The 20,155-nt window shown below is 35.9% G+C and overlaps 1 protein-coding gene across 1 annotated transcript in view; it reads right to left on the bottom strand.

Moving 5' to 3' along the window:
* Nucleotides 1–20,155, bottom strand: part of ITFG1 (integrin alpha FG-GAP repeat containing 1) — a 73,104-nt gene that overhangs the window by 44,686 nt on the left and 8,263 nt on the right. Inside the window, exons 7-8 of the mRNA XM_084533160.1 lie at nucleotides 7,163–7,221; nucleotides 5,155–5,239 (exon numbers count right to left, since the gene is read on the bottom strand). Of these exons, the coding sequence (XP_084389286.1) occupies nucleotides 5,155–5,239; nucleotides 7,163–7,221 (144 nt within the window). The remainder of the gene's footprint in view (nucleotides 1–5,154; nucleotides 5,240–7,162; nucleotides 7,222–20,155) is intronic.

Raw genomic sequence — 20,155 nt, 5'->3', positions numbered from 1 at the left:
AGCCAAATAAGTGCAGAATTCTCTAGTGCCCAGCTCTGCTCACCTTCATCAATTGAAATGCCATTTGTAATAAGCATGTCACAAAGCATTTCTGATTTATTTTAAAAAGGGCAATACAACTTTGTCAATTGTTCACTGTCCTTCAGTAAGGTTAATATACAAATCATCACCATCATGTAACAGAGTGGGGGCTACTTATTTTACAGGTTCCAATTTAGATGAAGCCTAAGGTCTACTACATTACTGTGTATTTCATATATGTAGACCTATATCTGTCCATTTTTCCATTAAAATATACATACACATATAAACATGTACATACAGAAATATTGTAGACCTTACAGACTCACATATATAGATGCACACAAATATATGTTTGAATACATTTTCCATGAAAAAATATAAATTATCGGAGTGCATCGGGCATAAGGAATCTTAGTACCTCAGTGCTTAGCTACTAAGACTATACACTAACATCTGTAACAGTTTCTCATGAATCACCAAGTTGTGGTGTTTTTTTTAATTTAATTTAATTTTATTATTTAACATGTTTATTTACCTAAATCGTTTCTACTCGATAGCTATTGTTCAACCTTATTAATATAAGAAAAGGAATCTAACCCCAAATTAGCTGCCTTTGAGTAACATACTAACTGAGAAATTGTAAACATACTCCCACCCCCACCTTTTTTTCCCCCTTTCAAAGGGCAGGTAAAGACTTGGGAAGGCTGGGAAGGTTTATTCAAATAAAACTTTTGGAAACAGAACATAATGTTAGACTAAGTCATCTTCTGAAACAAAAGATGCTTCGTTAAATGTATATATGATCAATAAATCAGAATCTTGGAGTGAGAAGCACAACGCTGCATAAATAGAAAGGTGGGTGTAAATGAGAAAAAGGCAGCTCAAATGATATACTCCTAAATTCATGCCTAGACTGGATGTAGCTCCACAGTCTGATGTGCACAAGGTTAAGTAAATAAGAAGTGGCAGAGAAGCACAATTCTTTGAGACCTTTAGGGAACAGAGAGCCCGGAACACCAGCTACGAGATACAGAAAATATTGAAAAAAGGGAAGAAAAGAGAGGCAAGCAACACTAAAAATACTGTAGGATGGGAATGTAACAAGCTTGTGACTGTACACTGAACATGTTTCTAGTCGTAGCAGCTGCATCCCACTGTCAGAGAAGATACTTGCAGCATACACAAAGCAGAGCACGAGAGCAATGGTAGGTTCTGCTCTGAGGAATCATTTACATCATTTGATAAAAGCTACTTAGGTCGAAGGTAATGCAACCTTCTAATGCATCTCATTCCCCATTTTCCCTTGTGCTAGTCTGATTGGTTGTGCAATGAAACTTCTTTCAGGCCCCATTACAGAAAGCCAAATTACAATTTAAATTGCCAACCATCACACCTTAACTTCCTTTTGACTTACGACAATCATTATTTCATCATTTTTGAAACTGAAAACTGAAAAAAATGAGATGTTAAAGTCTGACAAACCATTTCTAATAAGGCATTTTCTTTAGCTCACTACACACAGAACCTGTACAATAACTGCCTACCTTTTGAAGTCTCTAGATACATGCTGACACTGCAAAGTGGGTAAATGCAGTGTTGTTCTGGTAACACAAGATTTTGCCTCTTGGCTGTTAGATTGATGCAGAAAAAAATACTGGATTGAAAGTTATCAGAACTCAACTGAAATACTTTGCAATGCAACTTTGCTCCCTCCTTCCAATTACTGTATAACCACATTTAGAGAAATATTTAGGCAGGTTTTTTTATTTTTTATTTTTGGAGGTGGTAGGGCATTATTCAACTTCCATCAGACTGCGCTTCATAAATAACAGAATTTAAATTATATCACTTCATTACTCATGCACGTTGTTTTAGTAGTACATTGACTTCAGTATCCTCTAAAACTTTGTTCAACGAGAAAATAATTATTCATTGTCTTGTTTTAAATGAACGTTGGCAAGATGAAGAAAAAACTAATGCACTACTCAACTTCCTATCCACTGTTGCAACAGAAGATGAATTAAATACTGAAGTCATAATTGTACTCAAATAGTAATTTCAAAATCATAGCTGTATTTCCATAACTGTCAGAATACACGTGGCTTCTCTATCAACACACACATAAACACACTTACAGCACTCCTTTCGCTCCCTTAGGAAAGTTAAAACACATATCAGCATTGTGACATGCGAAGATAAAAGCCACCTTAACACCTGACTCAAAGCAAGATTCAAAAAAAATAACCCCTAGGAAGTTCATTCATGCCTAATTTCTTTCATTAATATCATGAATCTCTTCACATTTATTTTCCCTTATCAAAACATTCCCAGCATGGATACAGCCATTGACAATCTGTACTAAGCTTTTGTCAAGTTAGTTCCTTCAGACTTAATTACAGATGGGAATTTTTCCTTATCTTCTACATACAGAGATTCAAACCTCAGCAACCAATTATCTTCTATTGCCAACATGGCAGTCTAAAACCTATTGTATCCAATTCTTACTTGAAAGTCCACAAAGCACTTTTTTTTTTTTTTTTTTAAAAACTTTCTTCCCTCCTCTTCTCTACAATTGAAGACTGCAGAAAGCTGACCTAGAAACCACACAATTCCCTCCGCAGTTTCATTTAAAAAGACTTCTATGCCTAGAAACAGTGAAGCAAGATAGCTGCTTTACTTTTCCCATGCAAGTCTCCTCCGCTTCTGCAGCTGAACAGATGACATAATATGACAGTCATTTTTCAACACAAAGGACATGGAACATTCCTTCTTTCATATTTGTGCATATTTTGCCTGTTTGAAATGTGTCTTCTGTGTTTCAGCCATGTTTTAAGCACTCCATAACTAGGAGTCCTTGCATCAGATTTCTTCACACTTCCCTTTTGCATGCTAATTAGAAGAGACTGAAAGACATACCTATGCTCAGCCACAAAAAGGTCTAGAAAAATAATCCCTGTAAAGTTCTATACAGGTGTCCCAATAAAGCCTAATCTGGTAATCAAAAAAGGCATCTGCCTCCGCTAATGATTATGAGAACATCAGCTCACATCAGCCAAGGAAGTGGCACTGATGCCTTGAGAAGAGCATTTCTATGTGTTTCACGAAAATCTACATAACAAGAGCTTCATCAAAACATGTCCCAACACTGAGGAGATGGTGGAAAGAAAAACCATTAAAGTGTCTCCCCTCTTTCACCCTGGATGGGCTTGTGTCATCTGCATTCACCCGTGAAGATGAAGACAATAGTGAGAATGCAGCTGTTCTGGAAGAGGGAGCAAGGCCCTCATACTGCAAGATCTATGCTGGGTAGATACCCACCTTGTCTCTCATTGATGAAATGGTTGAGATCTTTTAGAATAATCAATTCCAAAGAAGTCAGCCACTGAAACGCCAGCATTGCCTTCAATAGATGGTATTGATTGTTCCCCACCTCTCTATTCTTGTTGCCATCCATGCTGTCCCTCTGCATTCGTTTCTGGGCATTTCTTAAGTTGCTGCAGGCGTTCTCTCCCATTAAATTTATTAATGTAAAGATTGTTCCACTACACCCTCATGTTGATGCTTCCCCTATGAGTTTGATGATAGCTAGCAGAGCAGTGCGTTACACAATTGGTGATGGAACTCAAACAATGCAGCTCCCTGCTGCTGCCATCACGACACCAGCCAGTGTCACCATCACCTTGGCTGTACCACCACGACGCAGCATACCGCACTGTTACGGTGCTGTGCACTCAATGTATTCACATTTTCAAAGTTTTAACTCTAACATCTGAGCCATTCTTCTCTTCTTTGCAAAGGCACCCCACAGTTTTTTAAAACCCCATTAATTATGATAAATTTCTAAAATTATGATATATCACTTGGGCTCATTAACTACCTAACACAGAGATGAAAATATCCTACAAGAAGATTGCTTTCCACAGTGCCATCATTAAAAAAAGATCTGCTATATCTGCTTAATACTTATTAAGACACATTATTCAGAACATCAGCTTGGAAAATAGTTACAAAAAATAACATTTAAAATTATTTTTAATTGCAAAAATGTAGTATTTATACACAAGTGTTTATATTTGTGAACATTAAAAGATATTACAAAAAAATATTTAAAAGGGTTTACAAAACACTGTAAACATTTCACAGAAGAACCTAGACCATTCTTCAGGTTTCACCTTACTTCATTTACTAATGATCTGTAAATTAATCCACAGCTGTTATATAAAGGACTAAGGAAATTAACTGTCCAGCAGAGATGTCTTCTAGTTAAAAGTCAGGAAATAGCTTTTCTAGAATTCTTCTAGGTAGCAGCAGTAGAGCAGGAGAACTGGACACATTCTAATATGGAGTTGGACTTCATTTAAAAAGCTGTCATGCCCCCATGTCACAATTGTTAAAAATTAAAATAATGCAACAAGGTGACATTTGACAATGTTTAAAGACAGGCTCAGCCTCAACAATGTGATATATGAAGTATAATAAATTAATTCTTTATTAAGATAGATGTCACTGACACAGTAGTGTCAGCAGAATTAGGCCTGCAGTATTTTTTGGGTCACAAATTTCTTATCTTAAGAGCACACACAGTAAGTATTTTTTGGACTATAAAACCAACCATTCCTGTTGTCCATAACATGACACACACATTGATAAGCCAGAACTAATTGGAAAAAGTACCTTTTACTAGAAAAATAGAGGCTTTCACTAACCCTTGCAAACAGATGTTAGTGAAAGTTAGTTGCATTTACATATAAATTAAGATTTTCTTCTGTCCAAAAGCCTCCCAGAATTTTTAAGATATTAAAATCTTACTATTTCAATCAAGAAAAAAACACCTGTGCATTAAAGGAGGTTTTGCTTGCTTCAGAAAAAAATCAAAACACAATAACAAAAACCAAAATACATCTGATAAAAATAGGTTTGATACTGGTACAATAGCTGAAAGAACGTAGATATACATGAGTTAGACTATACTGGAAAAGCCACAGTTGAATTTAACTGAATATATTAATAAAATATTCCTACGTATTTCAAGATTTACAGGCCAATAGATGTAACACCTTAAAAAAGTAACTTCATAATTCAACAAAAAAGAAACACGAGATATGAGTAGTTCAGAAAAATGAAACTCACCAAAATCCGCAAACACAGACTGCCCAACAATCACCACACCACTGGGTATTTCTTTGCTTTTCCCAGCTTTAGAGAAGTTCCCATCCTATCAAACAGAACAAAGATGACGAAGAAACTGAACTGCAAATCAAGTAATAAAGCTTGACTTTCAAACCAAAGAAAATACACTTCAATAAAGAAGAGCTTAAGAGCTCTTAGGTAAGAGAAAGCTTAACTGTGGAAAACTGCACTGCTTGGATAGTAGAACTGAGTTTTTGCATTTCTAATCTTTCATGGAATCCTATGAATATCCAGTGGTAACGTTCTTCCGATAGAGTTGTCCCCATTTTTTTTTTTTTGTGTTATTCGAAACAGCCTGAGTTTTCAGCACCAAAATCTAAATCATTAATTATTTTGAACACTAACGTGTGTTTAGGCAGTGACATGCAATTTTACAGATAATATTTAAAAACACACATGCTTCTGATTTTCCTTCTACTAAGGAAATCACGATTTTACATTATGTCTGGTTCAGGTCTTGTTTTAATTGTCTATTATTAAAATCTTGGCTCGCAGAATGTAATACTCTAATATTTCTTCAGAAAGTCAGAAGAGTGCTGGATTCCTGTTTATCATAAAACTGGATAACGCCTGGACCAAAACCCATTTAAAATGTAAAGTTTTTGTAACCAAGTAACACAATTCAAGGCCCACTTTTGTAGTCACTGCAATCAGTTCATGAAGTGACACAGATACAACTATACATACCTAAGTTAAAAAAAACTGAAATGAATAGAGTCAGCAATATGTTAACTGGCTTTTAGCCTATGTACTTCATGAACAAAAAGTAACAAGGCCTTGGTTTGTTCTCCAACTACCACCTTTCTCATTCTTGCACTCAAAATTCTTATACATACGCTTGTTGAAAGAAAGGGGGATCATCAGATACCACTGATGCAAGAAATCCTCAGGTAGCTATAGTGAACATGTCACAGGATGCCATCAGTGACGAGATACATCTGCTGTATGACCTACCCAACTTGATCTATGCCAAGTTTGGCAGGTACTCATTTCATTATCTTACCTTTCCCTAAGCTACTTGATGGTGGTTCTTAGTCACTTCCTTCTCAGTAATTCCACCTAAAAGCATATGTAGAATTCCCTTCCCTCTGCAGCTCTTCCACCTTGCACTTGGCTCGAGCTTGGCCACCAGAGCTGGTTTCCCAGGACCATGTACAGGTGGATTTGACTACGTTCACAAGGAGACTCCACAATCTGAGCCACCTGTTGTTAATGCTCAGTCACCCATCCACAAAAAAAAAAACAAAAAAAAAACCTCTGAAGTTCAGAGAGTTTCTCCTATAACAAAAAGTTCTCCTATAAGTTCAGCAGTTTCTCCTATAACAAAAAGTAAACTTTTTTGCACAGATGTGAACACTCTTAACTACAGTAATTTAGGTTAGCATGTAGCCTAAGGGATGCATTTAGTTTCAAATTAATTAATATCATTAGTTGTTAACAACGATGTTCTTAGATAAATAAATAATCATTTGACCTGTTTCTGCCCAACCTTGAGTTACACTTGTGGTATTTGGTTAACATAGGACTTGGAGTTTTCTCAGCTGTAACTTGTGTACATAGTCAAATGGCTAGGAGTGAGATTTGGAACCTCTGTCCCGAAACATGGAATCACAGTTCTAAGAAAGCTTAACAAAATTAAATCTTTGAGACTACAAAAGTAAAAACAACTTATCATTGATTTCTTCATAAACCATTGTGCTAAGTGTCAGTAGATTACTACAACAGCTGATGACACAGCAGGAGTCCTGCTAATGCATGTAAAGTCAATCTGATTGGTTTCCTTTGCAGTCATGTTAAAAAAACCTGCAGGGAAACGTATGCTGAGTAAAAGATTTCCTTCAATTCGGTTCAATTCCTTCCTAACATCAGGCACGTCAGACAACCTTTAATGTTTTGTTTGTTTGATGTTTCTGCATTTTAACAGAATGGTTATTTGAGTCTCTCTTACCTTATTTACCCACGTCTCAAATTGAATGCTGCGTGCATTTGACGTAGTAAGGAACAAATCTGTGAAGGAAGAAAAAACAAGAGAAATAGAACATTTAACATTAACTGAAGAACATTTTTTAAGCATAAAGAAAGAGACAGGCTTCAAAACTAAGAAAAAGTATACATAATTATATTTTTTCAAGTCAAAATTAAAAATGAAAACCTAATAGGAGCCTTTTATTACATCCTTTTATTTTGGATACATAAATAACATATGCTGTTGACAGGAAGAGAAAAAGATGGAGAAATGTTTCAGGCTTCCTTTCCACAAAATTCTCTTAAACATGAAAACAGTGCAAAAGAGTGCTTCAGATAATTTATCTGATGATACTACTTATAGAGGAGCTTATTCAGGAGAAGGGGAAGAAAGAAGTTCATAAAGGGCATCAAAAAAAAGAAAAAAGCCTGAGGGAGAAAATAAAGGATGATCTCTAGTGTACCGAAGATAAAGAAAATCACCCTTTAAAATTTAAGCACTTGATTTCTTTTCCATTGTCCTCCTTCTTTGCTTTCTAGTTTAAAATATCACTATTTGAGTTAGAACACAACCATTACTCTGTGGGCAGAAAAAAATGAATTAAAGAAAAAAGAATATTAATGCCATACCCTGAGGTGTTTTAGTGAATAAGCAGGTGGACTGCTGTACAGGGAATTTCAAATGGCATAATAAGGGGTACTGTCTTACAGGAAAAAGGAAAAAAACAGCACCTGAATATCAAATAAAAAAACAACAAAATGGAAACAAAAGATTTCGCTCAGAGGTTCCCCCTCCCCAATGGAGGTTATGTTAATTCTGTTCCTCTGAATACTTGAAACAGCAATTTCCTTTAGGACACTCACGTGAAAAGCCTTATCATGATAATGTGCTTCATCGGAATGAATTTTATTGCTGCTTAAGCATTTCTTGAAGACAGTGTCAGAAGACATAGAAATGGTCTGAAAATACCAGGGATGTAACTTAAAAAGCATTTATAAGCTCTGAATTTTGAACTTGCATGTAGAAGGAAGATTAAGCAATACTGCTGATTACCACTGGATATAAAACAAAACAATTAAAATTGAATACATTTGTGTGTGGGGAAGGGGTTGTTAATAAAAGAAAAAAACAGAAGATTGGAAGCCTCTTTTTTTTTTTTTTTTTTTTCCAAGACTTAAATGATCCAACAAGTATTTCAAGTAGGGTTGTAGTACATTCATGCTGCAATCTGCACTGCAATTTGCAATTTGTTATGGACTACGTCACGTACAGAGTATGCCACAACAGGCTCTTCCAATATCATATTTAAGTACACAGCAAATGACTAATATTTGATTAGCAAATATAATAGATTGCCTAACCTTTTGCAGACATTTTTGTTGGCACTGTACCTGTTTTCCCAAGCCATCTCTGACTCAGTTTCAGGCACTGCAGCTCTGACCTCTCACCTTTAATTGCTAAGCCAGTCCTCTCCCTGCCCAGTCCTCTGTGCAAGGAGAGATCCCGGGGACCATTAACACAGCATTCCTGCCGCTAATGCTATGCTTATGTGTTTTGTGGCTTTCCCAGAATTAGACAAAATAGCACAGCTGCTAACACAAGCCATAATTCACTTAACACTATTCTGCTAGAAATCTAGCTCTGAATAGTTGGTTATTACTAGGTTAAATAAACCCATCAAGTTCTTAAGCAACACAGTTATGCTTCTATGGTAGAAAACACCACAAAAGGCAGATATGAGTTATGCTGGGAGTATTACTAACTCCCTAGTTCTTTAAATCATTTTCAGTTAAAACCTTCAGTTCATTAAAAATAAGAAGAGCAAAAATCAAACAGCATTTTCTCTTAACTGATTTAACATGTGATGGAGTTTTATTTTTTTAATTATTCTCAGTTTTAAAACCTATATTAATGCAGCATGCCATGCCAACTTCTTAGTAACAAACAATATTTCCTTCAATGGGTAAATGCAGTGTCACATATCCTTAAAACAGAAGGGAGAAATAGATAAATTGATGTTCTTCACATATTAATGGGAAGTCACATAAACATTACTAGGAATTAAAGCATCCATAAGCAGAAATACATCTTGTTTTCATTTGAGCTTTACAGAGTAAATGTATTAGTTACAGCTCCTCAGAAAATATAATGGCCATGTTTTACACAAGAGACATTCCTTATGGTTCAGCCCAGACAGAACTACAACAGGTCACAGAAAACCAGGCACTCAGCAGGGACTGGGCAACACAGACAGCCCAGTGAACCGCAAAGCTGTCAATCCTGACCTCCAGCAACAGCCACTAGCCGCTCACTCACATACGAGGGAGTTACGTGGAACAGAGCATGAATGGGTACTCTGTACGACTTTGTAGGAACATGCAACAACATCAGAAAAAGAAGTGATTTGCAGTGCATTTTTCTTATGCATTAAAAAAAAAAATAAAAATTTGTCCCCTCATCCTCAGTCAGGAGCAGATTACGCTCGTTTTCTTCTGCATTCTTCCCCCACCCCTCCGTGATTTCATAAGTATATAGAAATATTCAGAAATAATTGCACAGGGACCAGAAATAATAGAGAAGGACAAAAAGCAACAGGCCCAAAATCTGAGATGTTAGGACCAGATTCAAAAGCAGTGTTAAAATAAACATTAAACAAGGGTGGGGGGCCCCACAGTAGCTGGTTTGTCACACAATAATAATCGCAAGGAGTGCATTTAGCTATCTGCAGCGTAGGAGGAATAAATCAAGACACTAAATGTAAGTCAAACTACAAAGAGGTAATAGAAAGACAATAATTTAAAATGTCTTCAGTGTTTACTTTGCTAAGAAGTGGAGGTGCTTATAGGTTTAAAATCTTTGTTCAGACGTTGTACAAACCAGGTATTTTAGTATGAATGCTTGCTTCATGGTTTGAGAGTAAGAAGTTTTCAACAACTGTACTTTTCTATGGTTTGCAAGGGATCAGTGCCAAGCATCACCTACTACAGTGGCTTTAAGATGAGGAAGTTCAGCAACATGCCTGTTTCATGCCTTTTTCACACTGAACTTCCTCTCACTGCTCAAACCACCCCCAATCTCTTGAAAGCTGGGAAATTACTTTTTGTTTCTCTCATACACTCCTCTGGCCCTCCTTGTCCCTAACTTGTTTACATGCTACACGCCCAATTGAGCCATCGCACCAAAGCAGCTCAGGCCTACTGTAATATTACACTGCACTGCTAAAACGCGAAGGCAGACAAAAATAGCAGACTATCTTCTGTAAATAGTATAGGTGAGCTAGTGCCACGCTGCTCCTGAGGTAAAGCAGCAAGCCGTGATTTCCCATATTCCCCAATTTAATACAACTATAGGAAAGCTTCCTGTAGTTCTAGAGCTAGCTGAACCAATTCACCTGCTACGTTAATGCCAATTGTCCTCCTTAAACCAGCTCACAAACTACGTGTTTCAAATTCTCATGCATGTTTTTGTGATTAAATCCTTTGGCACTGGAGTAAAATGAAACTTCAGTATTTAAAAGTAGCTTCCTATTTGGAACAAGCATATCATAGATATCAAAGCAAGCATAAGAAGAACATTTCTTTGTAACAGAAGTAGTGTAAAGTACCTCAGACAATGTTACTTAGATACTTCAAGTAGCAATTTACAAAATTTGTATAGTTTAGAATTGCAAATGTTTTCTCCAAGTCTGTAGGAAAGAATCCAAGCCTTAGAAAAACCCAGTCCTGCTTGGTAAAGTACTTTAGATCAGATGATTTCCAAAGGTTACTTCCAGCCTAATTTATTTTAGGATTCTGACTTTATTATATATGCTTTCGATTATTAGGAACAAGAACTCGTGAGACAAGGTTGGTCCATTAAGAATGTGTGATATTTATATTTTTCTATACAGCCATAGCAAGTAATCTTGGCAAGCACTGCCTTCCCAAAGGAGTGTCTGTAGCAGGTGTCTTTCCCAACTGCTACTACACATTTCCTTAGCCTATCATTACCACCTTCCTTAATATAGGAGGGCTGCAGGAGAATATATGGAACCAACAAATGCATTAAGATATGTACTCGGTACTCGGATGACATGACAATGAAGGGATACACAGTTCATTTCTATAAGTTGTATTTTAATACACTAATTATCTTGAAAACAGCAACAATTTTGTTTTGCTTCTAGCAGAGCCATGAAAACTCAACACCTCTTTCCTACAAGGAATGCATCTCGTATTACAAACGCTAAGGAAACGTCACTTCAAAGATATGCTGCCCACTGCCTTTTGGAAGCAGTTGTGGTAGCAGTTTCAGCTGAAGAAAACAAAACCATTTGCACATAGATCTGTAAGTTCTGAAAGCACAGATACCATATTAAGTGCCGGTCCATATGCTCTGTTGAAATGCTTATAAACCTAATGGCAGCACAATGTGAGTTATTTACAACCTGAGGTTATAAAATGAAATAAACTTGAGCCCAAGATTTTTTTTTTTTTTTATCATTTACAGAATATAAAAGTGATTCTCCAGATAATTTCACTAAACCATACGTATACAAATGGATGCTAAAAACAGTAGGCATGTATGTATAACCCTCTGACTATTATAGATTCTGGAGATACACACTGAAAATGATACAGAGGAAGAAAAAAAGTCAGTTTGGCCATTCTCCTACTGCCACTGCCAGATAGAGAACACTGGGTCAGTTGCATGGACCACCAGACTAGGCCTGCAAGGGCACTTCTTCATTTATGACATGATGTAGAAAAGGTAAGTAAAATCCTTAATAACTGGGATAGTGGAATGTCCTCATGTCAGTCTTCCCAAAATTTAATGCTTACAGCCTAACTGAATGGCTAGAGCTATGAAAAAGCATCATCATTAGGCAGGAAACGTTTCTCTTGAACAAATGCGAAGTGACACGTGTCACATATAAATGTTCTGCTATTTTTGATTTAGCAGGCAATGGTTAACAAAAACAACACAAGTAATGGGAAAATTCATAAACCAAGTTCAACACCCTAGAAATAAGAAAAAAATCAAGGAGGTTACCCAGCATTTTAATCCATGAGACTGAAACCAAATCTAAGTATATACTAGATACATAATACAGAAGATGTCTGACACAGGCTATGACACAAAATCACGCTATCATTTTACTCACAGCCTCATTTTCCCTTAAAAGTGACTTGATGAGGAAATTTGGCTATTCTTTAATTTGAGTTAGTTGGCTTAGTAATGAAATGCTGCTATCCAATCCCTAGTACCACTAATCAAGAGTAAATACATATACCAAACGCTGAATTCAGCATTCACTCTTACTAAAAAAAGAGCTAGGTCACTATGAAAAACGTTGCCCCAAATTGTCAAATTCTAAACCAGTTCTACCCCCACTTCAGTTTGTGCAAGTGGCTCAGCAAGCATAACTGAACGTTAGATAAAGTTCAACACAGAGCTAGAGAGACAGCTTAGAAGACTTCAGCCCAACTGGAAAAATTCAGACAAGCTTACTAAACAGATAGTATTCCAAACCCTACTTCTAAACATTAATTTTACTTATTAGCACCACTAAGAAATTACAACAAAGCCAAACTACACAGAATCTGCTTCAAGTTCACTTTTAATTAACCTTGTTCTTTTCCTTCACTTTTGAGTGTTATAAAAACCAGTACTATTTATAGATAGAGTGTTCATTTCACTAATAACTGATTTGACCTTTCTGTTTAATGTCAGAGGGCTTTACTTCAAAATTAAAACCTCCAGCAACTATAGTTATCTTCAGAAACCACCAGGGCATAAGCAATATTCTTAAGTTATAGCTTGATTTCACATTTCCTTCAGAAACTTCAGTTAATAAAGAAAAAAGCCCCCCCCCCCCCTTTTTTTTTTTTTTTAAGTGCTATCAAAATGCATGAAGAGCAGTCAGAGCTTTCTCCTTACAAAACAAGGTTTTAACCAATTAGACCGTGCACGTGTGCATGTCAACTGTGTCTGAAAGATTTTTCATTTATGTGGAAGACTAGTTGTGGCACTGCACATTTCTAATACGTGCAACATTTAACCAGAAGTCTTGTGGATATGATCATCTGCTTGTATGTATTGGCATATGTAAATAATGTATTGAACTAGAAGTCTTTGCTGTAAATTCAATTTAAAAATAGAAAATATCACCACATTACAGATTTTTGTTTTTTTTTTAGTCCCTACACACACTTCCAATATGCACAAACCTAACTTTATACAAAAACACTATATACAGCCAGTCTTATTTCTTTACTACAAGGAAATAAGAAGCCAAACCTTTAGTGCCTCTATTCATAAGTTGTTCCACTCAAGTACAGCAACCTTTTATCATTTATTATTCAGATTTGTCTGGTCAAGTTGGCATTAGCAGTGTACTAAATAACATGTAATATATCTACTGCTTATCTGAAATAATTTAGCTTTTACAGTATGTATAGAAGTACAACCACCAATGCTAATGAAGTTACGAATTAGTTGTCGTGAATTTCTGTTGCTAGTCACAAGAAATAGTAGTTACAGGACCCACTCCTTCTAGCCACTTCATCCTGTGAAAAATCTAAGCAAAACCAAAAGCACTTTGTGTGTTCCAAACAAGCTAATTTGTGTTTACAAATCTTTATGAAGTGTGGTTATAATAAAGGAGATTTTAGATTCCTATGTGATGTGGTCTAGGTGACCCTGCTTGGCAGGGAGGCTAGACCTGATGAACTCCAGAGGTCCCTTCCAACCTCAACAAGTCTGTGTGATTCTGTGATTATTTCTGCTTTTCAATTTTCATCTTTTTCTTTTCAAATGCAATAAACATTTACCAGAACAGCAAATAAGAAAGATGATATACAATTATAAACAATATAATTAAGCATTTAAATCTCTTTTCACTATTAAGAATGACTGCAGAAAAAAAAAAAACAACCAACATATGTACAGATTTAAAAGCATCATTTAAATAGAAAACTTCTAAATTAGTTTTATGCCAAACAGTTATGCATGTGAATATGCAGACCACATTGGACTATTCCTCTGCTTTTTAGCACTCATGAGTCCTCAGACAGAAAATTCTATTTATTTTTATAATAAAACCAACGATGTTGTTTCAAGCGATGGAAAATGACCACATTCAGCATTAAAGTATTTTCAGAACACATTTTCATGTTCCATGCTTCCCTACCCAACAAAATACTGGAGTCAGAACCAGTTTACTTTTCATCTGTTTGAAATTGATTACCATAAAAATATCATATTATCAGTATATAATGAAAATCTCCAAAAGGAATAGCCTTTGAGATATTTCATTATAGCAATTTTAATAACTGCTAAGCAGATAGCAGAGGTGATAGGAATCTTTTAGAGGGATTAGGTAAAACAAGTTGAAATGGCTGTTTCTTTTCTCTAGAGATCCTTACTTATCTTTTAATACTATTCATGACGTAAGCTATGATTAGGAAAAGAAGCAATGGCAGAAGCAGACCAATCCCAGCAGAATCAAGAGAATTACACAGCTAGTGAAGTAAACAACTCTGAGCTCACCTTATGAAAGGGAGCTGGAACTGCCTGTGTTCCTGCACAGTGTTCAGTACCATGTGAAGTAATAGAGATAACCAATTTGGGAATAGTAACAATAGTTAAAAAAGCAAAAAATTTATATACATGTTTGTTGAGAATGAGATTTCCCATGTATCTTTTATAATACATCTTTTGACTCCATTATATGCTGTAAACTCTCAGGTGAGCTTTGTTATCTGAGCTTTAAACATATAGGGAATTAAAAATGAAACAGTGACCAGGTATTACTGAGTATTTATTTTGGGAAAGAGAAAAATGAAGAACAATTTGACTTCAAATGAAGACAAAAGATTTGTGTATATACACACACTTCTATTTTAAAACACCCCTCAAGCTAAGTTTTAAAAGGCCAGATAATTTGTTTACAAACATAATGAGCCTGGTTATTTTGACAGAGAATAAACACAGATCTACTACATAAAACAGTAGCTTTTATGATAATATTATAGGCAGAGAGGTTACCAGCTTCCATCAAAAGCCAACCAAAATTAAAGTACAATTCAATGAGAGTCTGACATCAAGCATTAGTGTCTTCAGAATCAAGATGTAGTTGATTACAACAGAGAAACACCTGTGGATTGAGTGATTGGTTTTCAAGAAAAAACGCCTACATTTATGGGTTTAAACTACGTGGGAATCAAAGAGAAAACACATTGTAAGTGTTCTGGGACATTAGGTTTCTAGATTCCTAAAGCAAAACAACATAAGAAAATTAACCATCAGAAACCAGTAAAGAGACTAGCAATTAGCTTACAGCAAGCTGTTTCTGACTAATGATTTTTCCACTTTATTCTTCCCAAAATCAAATTTATGAATTTCCCTTCATTGTCTGCAAACAGTTCCAAAAATATCTGCAATTATGCACACCATGTGCTAGCATTCAAGACGAGACAGGTTGCAAAAGCAGTATTTCCAAAACTTTCAAATCACATAACCCAATAAGGAACAAAATATTTAATACATTAGATATTTTTTCATAGCACTCAATGATACATCTGTCACTATGAAAAAAGTGACAGTATGATTGAGAGCCCAAGGCAGTTTGTCTCATACATTTAAACATTACTATTATTATTTGAAATATTTGCGGAACTATGGCCTGATTTCTTAGCAGACTTGTAACTAAGTCAAGACAGATTTATTGTTAATTACTGTAACAAAAGTATTACCAATAAAGTACTTCAACTTTGGCTTGGGAAGACAGCATTAGCCCTAACAGAACGTCTGATATTTGAATATGATTACTGATTATTAAAACAAGATACCCAGTAAGGAAGAAGAAAAAGGAACATAGCAAAATTATCACTAGCCTAAGAATTTCAACTTTCGAGAAAGCACTTTTGATGCATCTATGAGAGTTTACATTACAACAAAAATTTTTTTTTTTTTTTTTTTTAAACCAGTCTTGGCCCCAGTTTCCAATTTTAACACTTCCTCTCAATATTTACATTCAGGTATTTCAACTGTGAAATCTTCAGGATGATGACCATGTTGGGAATAGTGTTTACTCAATAAAACAGTACCACCTCCACCCCCTAACACATCTGATACATATTTCCAAGAAAGACCGAGTTCCTATTTACTTCAAACTGAGTGAATACAAAGGTAAGTTACTTTTTACTCCCATTGCTCTAAGTCTAAATAGTTAAATCCTGTTCAAATACTTCCTAAGTCATGTGATATAAGTCTTTCAGTTGGAGGATATGACATTTTTAAGGCAAGCCTCTTACCTGAGGAGTCTGCTTTGGACATGCTCACCTCAGACTGTCCTGCTCTATAAAACACATCTGAAGTTAACCTGTTCAGACAAGCCTATGATTTTTAGCTTCAATATTAAGTTCTTTTTAACAGCTTAAGAACAAAGTGTGATTATGCATTACTAGACACCTAGTAACCTCTTTCAAACAAGGCTTAGCACATTTCTCTCATCTTTCAGTGTATCTTGGTGCATAAACAAACATCAGCATTGATGTAAGGTACAATTCTGACCTAAATGACTGGGTTGAAAGTTCTGATCCTTGGCAATTAAGAAGTGGGTTCTGGAATAGAGCTGTACAATTCAGGTGGAAAGGAAGAAAAGCCATGTGAATGAATATTTAAATACAGCCAGTGTCTCATCCATTTACATATATAAAGTGTCGCAATTATACATACTTATTTCCTCCTTGCTGAAGTCATTAAGACTTGGAATTCCAAATTCAACAACACTGTGTCATTTTTAAATATCTACAGTTTTATTGTTGAGAAACCATCAAGCTTTTTATGTAAACGCACAGTTAATTTAACATTTTTCACCCAAATTCATATTTTACTTTTAACTGAAGTATAAGAGATGGAACTCTAATGAACTGTTGACTAAAAATTCAACCATAACACTGAAATGCGCACAGATATACCTATCAAAGGACAGAAGTATTCACTGTTTTTATCTGAAGTTCAGTAATAATTTCACTGTTTTTAAATTCTAAGAGGTAGAACATTTCTCAACAGGCATAAAATTTTGTGTGCTAATGTAGCAGGGCACATCACACTAGCAATTTGCATCACTTCCTAGAGTCAAGAAGGTATGTAAAGTGTGATTATGAGATAAAAATCAGTACTGTCGTAACTTCCTATACAGCTTTGAAAACATGCAATATGTAGTATTTACAACAATTACTTTTTGAGAATGTAGGTGCATAGGTGCAGCCCAGTGAGGCCGCATAGTCTCCATCCTCAGAGAGGTTCAAAACATGACTGCACATGACCCCAGGCACGGCTCTAGCTCCACTTTAAGCAGGAAGGTTGGACCAGACAGTTTCCAGAGACCCCTTCCAACCTCCACCGTTCTGTGAACTCTAAGTTCCTCCCTAGAGCAACACGTACAGAACACACATGGAGATGACGCTTGGAAATTTGGTATTTATTTTCTCCTTATCCACAAAGCACAAACAGACCCTTCAGTAAAAATTTTATACGGCACATTTTTACATGGATTATATAAGATTGCTAGCCTAACTCAAACTTACTTACTGAATTAAAAATTGTAAAAATCTACATGATGCTTTATTTTAAGACAGCAGCAACATTACTATCTGAAACAACCTAGTTTAATTCTCACCAAGAAAGATTAGTATTATCTTTGTTCTTGTTACTGGATTTGTAAAATCCTTACACAGTTAGCCTTTCATGAAGCATTGTCAGGGATTAAGAACATCTTTATGAACACGTTCTCATATAAAGAAATCATAACAATTCAACTTCATTTCACCCAGAGCAGAGAAGCGTGCCAATTAAAAGCTCTGTTTTGAGGGTTTATATCTTGGCAGGTTGAAAACGGATTAGACAAGAAACTAGCAAAAAAAAAAAATTCTTAGCTCAGAGAGGATTTTTGGTTTTTCTTTTTCCCCTTTTCTCTCTCTTTTTTTTTTTTTTTTTTTAAAATGTCAAGCACACTTCAAATCTCCTAAGCTGTTTATAATAATGGAGTTGCCAAAAATAGCCCAGCTAAAAAACACTGAATTGGCTGCATCTGTTACAGAACACAAAGAGCCCCAAAACATTGAAGAACATTAGAAAAAGGCCTTAAAAAAATAATAAAAAAAATGGGGCATTCTGGAGGTTTTTATTTAAAACAAAACAAAACATCAGTGCATCCATTTTAGGTACAACTGTATCTTCATATTCATGAATAGTGGTACTACCAATGAGTAAATACTCTGATTTTTTCCAGAGAACACCACAGCAGCAGTAAACGTCATAATAACATTAAGTCTTTTGGACAACAGGATTTCAGCATGCAGACTATACCCCTGCATCCTTGCCAATACCTCCCTCTTAATTACTATGATTGTAATCTGCACAAGGACCTATGCTTAATGAGTTTTGTCCCAACTCAAGAATGGTAGCGCAGGTTAATACTGTCATAAGAATCACCTCATTTTCATTAGCTCTATCTCAATCGACCAACAACAGATTCCACTGACTCCGCTGAAAGGTAATATAACATCAATGATGCTCCTGGGCTGCCACAACTGTGCAGAGCAGGAACAGAGCTCATGAAACAGGAGAGACATTTAGATGTACTGCAAAGTCTATACAGACTGTACAGAGTGGGACACAGGACCAGTTAGGTATGTACTACAGCAATATCAGCACCTATTTCAGCAGTGTTTGGCAGACGGCATTTAGAAACACAGTATTACCAATACTGTGTAGGCAGGGTTTTTTTTTTGTTATTCTGCTTTTACTTAAAACAAAACAAAACAGAACACAGCTGAATAGCTTTATGACTCCTTCTGAGTCATTTGCCAAACCCTGTACAACCTAACACAAATTAAAGGAGGCACTGTGAGTACACCAAACAGGTATTTTTTGGAAGAGGCACAGTAAGTTTCAAGGTGCAATTTCATGTGTGGCTACAGGCAGACTACAACTGCTGCTACTAAAAGAGAAGAATCAGGTTCTCTCTGTGCTTACACTGGCTCTGGCAACCCTGAAACTTGATTGTGACCTGGATCAGTTTAATAACTCAAGTGAAAATGAATCATGCTCCATGCACACTCTCTAATACATTTCTTGAGCAGTCACTACAGTGGATGAGAGAGAAGTGCCATAATTGCACGGACAGGACCAGACGATCGGTGGCTTTTCATTCTGGCAGCAGGCAGTCCTGGAATAACGTGTCAGCCACAAAATATCAAATATCACTGGTACGGCATTATTTCTCTGCAACATACGCATCACTCACAGTTGGTCTAGTTTTCACAGGGATCACACAAAACAACTTGCAATTCCCATCTTACTAGTAAAAAGTTATTCTAAATAAAATAATTCTATGGTGATATTTTTTTTTCCAGCATTCTTCTCAGAATGAATTATTTTCCTCGAAGTTTTCTTTAGGCTGCTCTAACATAAGACAGATTCCAGCCTGAGGAGTTATACCCATGCTCTTACAAGTAAATAGAAGTCAACATCTTGGAGTGGGAATGTTCACTTCTATAGAAGCTTCTATTCACATTTCCAGATACGAATATAGATGTGAATCTATAAAAGCTCCCAGCACTCCCCCACAAAGATGCTGACAACTATTTTTTATTTTGCAGAGGCATCTCCATATATCACCAGCACTAACAGGAACTCTCTGGACATTTTGTAGACCAACTTAGCTGCCACAGAAAACTGAACAATTTTAGCAAGAGTGCTCAAACTGTGATTGATCTACATAAACAACTTAGAGTTCCTACCTTTACCTACCTGTGAGCTTTTATGTCAATATATTCATGTTAAAAAGTTACCTGGGTTGGCCATCTACTCTGCTCATGCCATTAAACCAAAACTCCAAAGGGTGTATAGGGCTAAGTGCCTTAGAATTGGTTATTACATTACACTGATTATAATAAGCAACCATATACTTGATTTTCCAGTCGG

The sequence above is a fragment of the Aythya ferina genome (genome assembly GCF_964211825.1).
Source record: "Aythya ferina genome assembly, chromosome: 12".
Taxonomy (NCBI): Eukaryota; Metazoa; Chordata; class Aves; order Anseriformes; family Anatidae; genus Aythya; species Aythya ferina.
This window is presented reverse-complemented; position numbering and strand designations above follow the sequence as displayed.